Here is a 10,402-nt window from a genome sequence, read left to right on the forward strand (position 1 = left end):
ATGTGGGAATAATGAATTGCCGTTTAATTTATATCTGACATTTTAGATTTGATATTATAACTTGGATGAAACGTTTAACACCTCATCTAAGGATTAAAAGCTGTATACAGCATGCTCATCTAGAGTTGAGTCTGCCCTGAGGTAAACTCTGTGACCCTTTCACAGTTGGCTGGCATAAACCACCATGCCCGGCGTTTTGGGCCTGCCACCTCTCCTGTACTGTGAGAATTCAACTGTGAGATTAAAAAAGAGCAAACCAACACAAATGCTGTGACCTACCCTCTAGCCAACACAGAGTCAACCCTGTCGCACACACACAGTGGGACTAGTGCAGTGTTATACTACTATATTTGCAGTCATCTAATCATATTTTTTTTTGTTTTATTTAAAGTTGTGCTACAACAAACTACCTGTCAAAAGCAGATAAGTTGAAATGCACCTTTAATAGTGTTTAAAAGCATCTCTTGATTCATGCTGGTTGAAAAAAGAAGTTGTGAATAGATAAGAATATAACATAATAATATAGAATATAATACAGGGCTTACAGAATCCCTTAAGCACTAATTAAAATGTGCCATTTTGTTCACGCTGTGCCCTTATCAGCTCTGAGTCATGTGTTTGACTTGCCTTTCTCGCCGCCCACAGATCTGCGGAGGATGACGGCAGGATTCATGGGAATGGCGGTGGCCATCATCCTCTTCGGCTGGATCATCGGGATGCTGGGATGCTGTTGGGACCGTGGCCTCATGCAGTATGTGGCAGGCCTGCTCTTCCTCATGGGCGGTAAGTCAACTTCAGAAACAAACAGAAAATGTAGGTTGTTAAAAGTATGTTCACGGCTGAGTCAGAGTACAACGTTGAGACAATGTAAAATATTTTTAAAATGTAATGAGAAATTGCAGCCATTTTAAGTTATATAGCATAATCTGTATGATTATATTTCTAATGTGGGGATCTCTGACAAGAAATGTATGAATTATTAAATGATGCAATGCATCAAGAAATTCTAAATTTGGTCAATGTAATTCAACGTAATCTCTCAGATTATTTCAGTACATTTATAACAGCTAAATGTATAATAAATAAGTAATATAATATGAAATCAAATTAAATAATATAATATAATTAGGGCTGTCAAACGATTAATCGCATCCAAAATAAAAGTTTGTGTTTACATAATATATGTGGGTGCACTGTGTATAATTATTTTGTGTATAAATATATATATATATGTATACACACACACGTATATTTAATAAAAATATATTATTTATATATAAAATATATTATATTTATGTATAATATACATTATATATAAATCTATACACAATATATACATTAAAATATTTCTTTAATATATACAAGCATGTGTGTGTATTTATATACAACATAATTATACACAGTGCACCCACATCTATTATGTAAACACAAACTTTTATTTTGGATGCGATTAATCGTTTGACCGCCCTAAATATAATTTACTCTGATTAATATAATTAATTTAATTTATAATATAAATAAATCAAATGTGAATAAAATGCTTTTTACCTTGAATACACTCTTTGTATCTCCTGCTTCTTGGATAAGTGAATTTTTACTGCAAAAATGAATAAGAAATTAATGTGATACATTTGGTATTATTATCACTATTATGATTATTAAAAATAACTAATTGACTTGCCTTGAATTTCGATTTAAAATGTATGCAATGCATTTTCACACTACTAAGGTAGTTTCCCAACCCTGTTTCTGCAGGCACACATTTTGGATGTGTCACTAATCTGACCCGTTCATTTTAGGTCTTGGGCTATGTTTACACGGAAACGGTTCTGAAGAGAAAACGCAAAAGTGGCGTTGCGTTGTCACTTTTTATTCTGCGTTTAAACGAGCGTTTTGGGTACGAAATCCGCGTGCATATGATGACGCAAAAGTGTGTGGAATTCAATGTAGTAGCTATGCACTTCAGGTGGCTAGGAGTGCATAACAACACCAAGTCCGCGCGCCTGCGTAACCTTCACTGTCAAGCAGACTTGCGTGGTTTTCACCCTTTACGGGAACGCGACGGTGGATCGTTTTTAAGCCCCCAAAACGCCGTCGCCTGTGTAAACGAAAGGCACATCCGATAAAATATTTTTACGTTTTCACCCGCGAGCGTTCTCGTGTAAACAGGGCCCGGAGTCTCTACTAATGTGATGAGTTGAATCAGGTGTGTTTGGTACACCCCTTCATGACAACAGTTTTCCCTGGTGAATGTGGCCTCTTCCAGCACAATAATGCACTCTGCCACATATTGTTCAGGAATGGCTTGAGAAACATTATAAAGAGTTCAATGTGTTGTCCCTGCCTCCAAATTCCACAGATCACAATCCAATTGAGCATTTGTGGGATGTGCTGGACAAACAAGTTTGATCCTCGATCTACCTCAGGACCTGAAGGACCTGCTGCAAATGTGGTGCCAGATAGCACAAGACACTAATAAGTTTAATAATGGCATTTTTTTCTATTTAGAGCTGCTTTACAGCTAAATTTAAATTATCTTGTTTGATGAAGTTCACATCACTGACTTGTTTTCCTGTTTAAATCCGTGCAACTGCTTTGAAACAATCTCTAACGTGCAGAGTAAAGCACTATATAGCCTAAATAAAGGTGATGTAACATGCATAGTGCATTAGTCAATAATTCCTACGCAAGTCACCCCGAGACTGCATTAATTAATGACTGACAGCCAGGAAGCAGCATTAAAGTGATTATATAATATCAGTTATCTCCTGATCTCTTTATCTCACATTACGGCAAGCAATATTGAGTGTCGGGTCTTTTGAACACATCACCTCACTACACAGATGCTCACACCAACTCAAAGCCTGAGGCCTGGTTACTGTGCGTTCTCCTGTTATTCACAGGAAGCGGCTGACTTGTTTTGCGTCACTCTCTCCGCTCCCATAAGAGTGGCGGAGCACCATAGAGAGCAAAGCGGAGACGCAATTACGATGTGCGCTGGATTAATGTGATGCCCTGTGTCTGAATAATGAGATGGCAATTAAAAACCCAATTAAGATGCTAAATTATAAAGGCAGAAGGAGCACTGAGGGTCAGATTATGGCAGGATGAATGTTTGCTCAGTCACATGGTGCAGGAAAATGAGTTTGTCAGGACAGGCTTTTTAAGACATCGTTATACTTGTGTATGCTTGTACTTGCGTGCAAAACACCTGAGTGTTTTGACCCAGACTCTGCTTCTTGGTCAGTAATAACGCTCAGATTAGCTAGCAGTTCCTACAAGCGAGTCAACTAAAACGCATTCATGAAGTTCCATGAAAATTGACCGACATCTGTGCATTTTATTTTACGTAAACCTCTACAGAAAGATTTGCAGATGTCAACACAGCTGGAATTCAAAATTCTCTCAAAATCAACCCAGGAAATATATTAAACTCAAGCTGGGATGTTGCCAAAGGGAATACACTCATTAGGTTTATGATACAATCATAATCATAATAATCTGATGATTGTCTTTGTTTTTTTACAGGCACATTTTGCATCATTTCCTTGTGTACCTGTGTAGCAGGCATCAACTTCGAGCTGTCCCGTTACCCTCGTTACATATACGGCCTGCCAGACGACATCAGTCACGGTTACGGTTGGTCAATGTTCTGCGCCTGGGGTGGTTTGGGCCTGTCTCTCATCGCTGGCTTCTTCTGCACACTGGCGCCCTCCATACAGCCGATCCCTCGCTCCACGTGCCCCAAATCTCGCCAAGAAAACGGCACCGTGTGTTAAGAGACGGCCTCTGAAAAATCCCCTGGTGTGCAGATGGACAATTGGGGGACAAAAAACACATCAAAAAGACCATAACTTCATTTAGAATCATTTCTAATCTCACCAAACAGGCCACAAATGCCATTTTTTAACCATGTGTGTGAGTGTCCTGATCGTTTAAAAGAAATTAAAAATACCATGAATAATTGTAAAGATAATATATCGGTGGGCCTTTCCGTCATCAAGATCCTGCACAGAAAAACAAGTTTGTTCTGTCAATATTGTGACTAAGTGAGCACAAGAACACGGTGACGAATGAAGTGAAGTTGAAAAAAAAAAAAAAAGACAATATTGCTTGACGGATGGATATTGACATGTAGACTGATGCCTAAAAACTGCCAAACCTGGAGACTATGGTATTTGTATCTGGACGGCACATGTGCAAGGAGGTCCAGTGCCAATCTTTCAAGCCCAGGAACTCAGACAAAACAGAAGCGTGAGGCTCTTTCACATGAGAGGACATTGAATTTGATGCGATTTGGATCTGTTGTGGTTAATCGGCTGATTTGTTTCGGGCCCTGGAGACTATCGCAGTGCCTCTCGGGATGTGGTTGAAGGATCTTTGGACGTTTTCAGGAATTGGAGATGCCTGCTCGTGACGTTATATTGCTCCCGCTGTACAGCAAATTGTAAAGAGAAAAATAATACTTATAATACTCCAGAAAACAAAACAAAAAAAAATCTGAATGGGAGGGACATTGGAGGATTTTCCATGTTTCATTTCTTATTCATATACAAATGGTATCAGCGGACATTTCTAACATGCTTTCAATTTTATTATGTGCTTCTTTCTCAGTTTTTTTTTTTTTTTGTAGTAATTACAGTCATCATCAGTGTGAATGAGTATGTAGGAAGCGTGGGCAAATGATGTATTATTGATATGCGTGGGTGAGAGTGTTTTGTAGTCTCCATACAACCTCCCAATCCCAATCCCAGCCCAACCCAACCCACAAACAAAAAATTATTAATAATAACGCATAAAATCAACAAAAAAAAAACCTGCCTTGGGGGAAATCAGGTAGGCTCTTTTGTTGAATCAAGAATTACTGGAAAGGAAAGATACACTTAGTCCCTGTAGGCACGACTGACGTAGTATTCACAGACAGAAACACAACTCAACATCACACTGGTACTGCCTTAAGCTTGTCTGCAAGGAGGAATTTATGCCATTTGATGAGAACGCATGCTGACTTCTCTTCTGAAAGCATCTACGCACTGACAAAAGAAATCCAGCTTCCTGCTCTGTTTCACCCTGCGTCTCTTTACTCGAAGGGGACTCCCAAAACAGGATGGGGTATGTAAGGGCTGCCTGATTACATGAAATAGAGATACAGCGGTGCACAAAAGAGGTACATCTGAAGAATCGTGACCTCCAAATGGAGGATGAGCGGTAAGCACAAGCTTAATACAATCTCTAAGCCAATATGCGATTGGTTCCCTACAGTTTTTTTGCGTTATTGTGCATGCATTCTTGCCATCAGAAACATTTTGATATCCATATCATATGCAACGACCACTTGAGCAGGGTGTTATTATGGGACATTCGCGCCGAGGGTCATTGGCGAATCGGCACACTCATTCAAACATGCCAAATACCTACGCTAGGACATTAAAGACCATGTTTACAGATTTCTAGAAGGGAGATTTGCCAAAACCATCTGCCAGGTCAGACTTCCGCTCGCATGATGGTCATCGGCTCAACCAGCAGTTAACCTGGTGTCCCTTTAAATGTTGGTTTTGTCAATGTTTAGGAGTTCACCATCATATTCAGAAAGCCTGTTTCAACCATGGACTCAAAAAAAAGAGATAATTGTTACTTTTTTTGACTCCCAGAATTGCGAGTTGTGAGATAAATTGTGAGATATAAACTTGTGTATCGTTTTTCCCTTCAGGCATAACAGACCAATGTAAATTGATGACTTTCATTTCACTCACATGTATATTCAATGGATTTTAAAGCTGGTGTGTCCAATCCTGCAGAGTTTAGCTCTGAACTGCTCCCAAAACCTGCCAAGTTGCTAGTAATCCTGAACACCTGGATTAGCTCAGGTGTGTTTAAGTAGGATTGGAGCTGAACAAGAATGTTGCTTCCCTCTAAGGGTACGTTTACACGACAGTGATATGCTTAAAACGGAGAAGTTTTTCCGCATTTGACGACAAGTTAAGATGTTAGATGTTAAGATGAGCTTGAATCCTCGAAAACGACTAAAAACGCTGTATTCTGCTGCCAGGCCATTAGATGGCGATGCAACACTGTAGACTGAAGACGTAATACGCATGTGCATGACGTCATCGTCTTCAGAGATTTGCGTTTTTGTTGTTTACACGGAGACCGTTTTCAAAAAAAGTGCACTTTGCACTTTATCAAAATTTTGCATTTTCGGGCACCCAAAACGCAAACGAATGGCCAAAACATTTTTAGATAAATGGTGTCGTGTAAACACCCCCTAAATCATATATCACCTTCTCCTAAATAGCAATAGCAAGAGACACAGCATCATGGTTCGCATTGATCGTCATACTTCAGTTCCTTTAACAACCATCAATTGGTTGCAAAAGAAAACGGCAAGTCGTCAGCCATTTTGAAAGTGTTTTCATTACATCATTCGTGATACCAGAGAGCTGTGGAAAACGAAAGGCTGCAAGCCATTTCATGGGGTCTTTCAACACGAACACGAAATATGAGTTCAGCAGTCTTCATTGAGAGCGTTCACAGGCTTCTGACATATGAATGGGCGCTCTAGGTGATTTGTGTGACAGTATTCAAGTAAAAAGACATGCTTGCATGCTGACAATGCAATTGGCCATGAAATTACATAACTCCAGAAGACTTCTCCACACAAGCCCAAAGACAAATCGGCGAAACAAACTCCACAGTGCTTGATTACAATATGCATGCAAAAGAAAACATGCATAAATACACAATAACAATCTGTTTTCAGAGGCATCTCGCAATAAGCCCATCTGGCCTTATATAAGATAGTGTTCCTTGACACACTTAGGAGGAAAATATTTATTTCAGTCCACGGATTACGCTCCTAGGCGAAGACATAAATGGGGTCAGCTGGTTGTACGCAACATTTCCCTCAAATAAACCAACACACCATCCTTGCACACGGTCCTGCTTGAGAAATAATATTAAAAAAACATTTTTCCTCCTTCAACAAAGCAGAGAGGGGTGTTTAATCGCGGGGTAAAGACACCAAAGAGTCAGAAGCAGATGCTTGCATCAGATGTCAAGAATAAAGACATTCAATGACTGCTTGGTCGGGACCTGCATTGCATAAGCTTCGTATGGATCATTGTGATGCTTATAGTGAAATATTTCAGTCAGTCTTATAAAAACTTGGGCAATTAATAAAAACTGGTCGCTTCGTGGGCATTTTAAGGACTCTCCTCAATGAAAGATCATAAAGTGTTGGGTATGTAGGTGATGAATGGGCTCAGGATCACAGATTCCTGTATTCATGAACACACTCCACACATTATATTCACACAAATGTGTTTACATCACAGCCAACAGTTGTCAGCCTTTTTTTTTTTTTGAGTGGGTGGGATGGGAAATAGGAGTGGGAATATTTTTGTCTTCAAAATGTAAAAATACAAATGAAAAAAGTAGCAGAATCAGTGAAACTGCAACTTTTTTAATGGGACACTGAAGACTAATGGTTCTTTTTCATCAGTAATGTGTCTGTTGAGTACCTGAAAAAAAAAATACAACTGTAAAAAATGTTTAAGAAAAAAAAAGAGAGAAAATAAATCCTGGAAAATGTTAAAATGTGGAATGTAATATCATTACAAAATAAAATCTCATTGTTGTGTTCATCTGTATTGTATATTTACCTGTGTGTTGTACTGACCTTTATATTTACAGGCAATTGCAAATATAAATCTAATTTAAAAAGACTAAAGGCCATTGCACACCGAGCACGAAATATTCGTATGCGTATTTTCGTGTTCGTCAGCTTAAAAATTCGTCACGCATAGAAACCTTGCACACCGAGTCCGTTGCGTATTTCTTAAACCTTTGCGGGAAAAAACGCAAAAATAACAAATGGATTCGTCAAGCAGTGAGGATGATTTTTGCCCTCTCTCTTATTGAAAAGGGAAGAAAGAAAGAAAAATATTACGTCCATCCAATCCTGAAATTGCGCCGAGAGGAGAGTTCCTTATCAAGGAGTTGCGAATTTATCCTGAGCGATTCAAAATTTACCTCAGAATGTCTGTGGGACAGTTCGATGCTTTGCTAGCGATTCTGGAGCCACATATTAAAAACAAGACCACCAATTTCCGTGAACCAATCGATTCTGAACGGAGACTGGCAGTGTGTCTGAAATGGACCAGGTATGGACACACACACACACACGGACAAACACACACACACACACACACCCGCGCGCGGCCCGTTGGAAGCGCTGGGCAGACTAGCGCTAGTCTGTTATTGTGTGCCCAAATAATACATTAGTTATCGAATAGGCTGCTCAATCACACCTTATTCGATCCTAAATTTCAATCTGATTGAAAGGGGAGGTTTATTAATTTCATAATCCATTAAACCAATATAGAGAAGAGAACATAAACACTTGATCGAATTGAAAACCGAAACTGAAAGCACGGCGCATATGTGCAATGATTTGAGGACGAGCTCCCCCCGGCCCTGAAGTGTCAAAAGACCTCTCAAAATGCTGGCTCTGGATGCGAAAAACGCAGAAAATCGAACCCGATCCGATTAATTTTATAACGGACGAAAGTTTCGGAGGCGGTGTGCAAGCGTGACTGACATAACGTGAGGTCGAATTTTTTTTTTAACGTGCGAAAATTTCGGATGCGAATTTCGGACTCGGTGTGCAATGGCCTTAACACTTCACAATAATGTTCAATCAGTTAACATTAGTAATGAACCAACACTTAAAAATGGTTACTGGTAAATAAATACACAATTTTTCACATTTAATTTGTTTTTGTTCATAATATATTACATTAATTTCTACAATTTGAAATGCCAAACATGTATGAACATTAACGTTGAGGTTAAACCATTAACACTAATGTTAACAAATTTTGTAAAGTGTTACCAAGAGAGAGAGAGAGAAAAACGGAAGGCTGGTGAGACAAAGATCAAAGTTCACTTGCTGACATTTAAGGCAAGTAAAACCACCTAGGCAACAAATATGATGAGGTTATTATCTGATCAACTGGGCAAACCATTGAAATGGATCCAGAGAAGTCGAGAGAGAAAAGTACAATAGAAGGGCAAACTCATCAAATGTGATAACAGAGAGCGAGGAGGAGGCAGAAAGAAACTAACTAGCCTTCATACTAGGATTGTTGGCCAAGAACGTACAAAACAAAAACAACTCATTTAAAGAGATGAAAAGCCTGTGTTTGAGGATTGATGAATACTTCATGAATGCATTTAGAGCGAGAGCACTGCTATGAATAAGCACCTCTGATTAGGATGGGCCCGTGTGTTCTCCATCAGGCCTCTTGAGACAATGAGTATCGACGCGGTGCGACAGAAACACAAGCATTTGAACTCGAGAGCATTTAGATCACTGCGCAGAACAATGCTTCTCAACATGGGTCACAGGCCTAATCATGGACAGGTTGTGAACAATTCACACGATCAGAATTACATTACTGCAACAAAGATGACGGGAATTATTGGATGCCAGAAGATTGAAACCATCAACGTTTAAAAAGACATTTAGAACCCAAACACTGACTTTTAGACTTTCACATTTTAAGCTAATAACCTAGGAAACTAAATATTTTTTTTTTCCTGATCCCATGGCTCAAGCCGATTCGATTACTACCCATGACGTCATTTTCCATCTTAAAAATTATCCAGCCATTTAGACTCGAAGGGAACCGGAAGTGCTAAAATGTTAACTTACTTCCGTGTTTTGGCCTACAAAGTGACGTCATAACTTTGCCCTTCTAAACTTGGTGTGCGTTAACCTAGACCTGAGGGAACCGTTTTGGCACAGTGCCACCAAGTGGTTAGGAGATGTGAAAAATTGATATTTATTATTATCCTTTAACAAGGTTTGTCACTTAAGAACAAGTTCTGATTTTCTACAACAGCCTGGCTTATAACTTCTGAATGGCTTGGACAAAAAAAAAAAAAAATGACAAAACAGGTCTCTTTAGATTCAGTGCAGCATGCGGTCAAATGATACCCAAATTTCACATATCAGCCATTTTGAACAAACAAATTGGCACATGTTACGGAACTCTCTCTCTCTCTATATATATATATATATATATATATATATATTCTATATATGCATGCTTTATTTAAACTAAAATGATTAGAGAACCACTGGCCTAGACTAGAGCACTCTCAGGTCCTGCCTCATTGAACTAATTACACCATTAAATAACGCTGTTATACATTATACAAATCATCTTAAGGTGATAGAACAGAAATGAGCCACTCAATCATAGAGTCTATTATACATGTATATATTGACTCAATCCTACATTACGTATTTGAGCCATTATGACTGAGGCCCCGGAGAAAACACATGCTGAGTCGCTGCAGTTTCAGTATTGCATATTTGTTGGCAACTTTCACTGCC

General features: G+C 39.0%; 1 protein-coding gene across 1 annotated transcript in view; it reads left to right on the forward strand.

Annotated features, from left to right (window-relative positions):
• The window catches only part of tmem178bb (transmembrane protein 178Bb), a 73,159-nt gene extending 69,052 nt beyond the window's left edge, over positions 1 to 4,107 (forward strand). The window contains exons 4-5 of the mRNA XM_039668042.2: positions 646 to 783; positions 3,529 to 4,107. Of these exons, the coding sequence (XP_039523976.1) occupies positions 646 to 783; positions 3,529 to 3,779 (389 nt within the window). The 3' untranslated portion in view covers positions 3,780 to 4,107. The remainder of the gene's footprint in view (positions 1 to 645; positions 784 to 3,528) is intronic.
• The last annotated feature ends 6,295 nt before the right edge of the window (positions 4,108 to 10,402 follow it).

Source organism: Pimephales promelas, chromosome 24 (assembly GCF_988280905.1).
Source record: "Pimephales promelas chromosome 24, fPimPro1.hap1.1, whole genome shotgun sequence".
NCBI classification, from domain to species: Eukaryota; Metazoa; Chordata; class Actinopteri; order Cypriniformes; family Leuciscidae; genus Pimephales; species Pimephales promelas.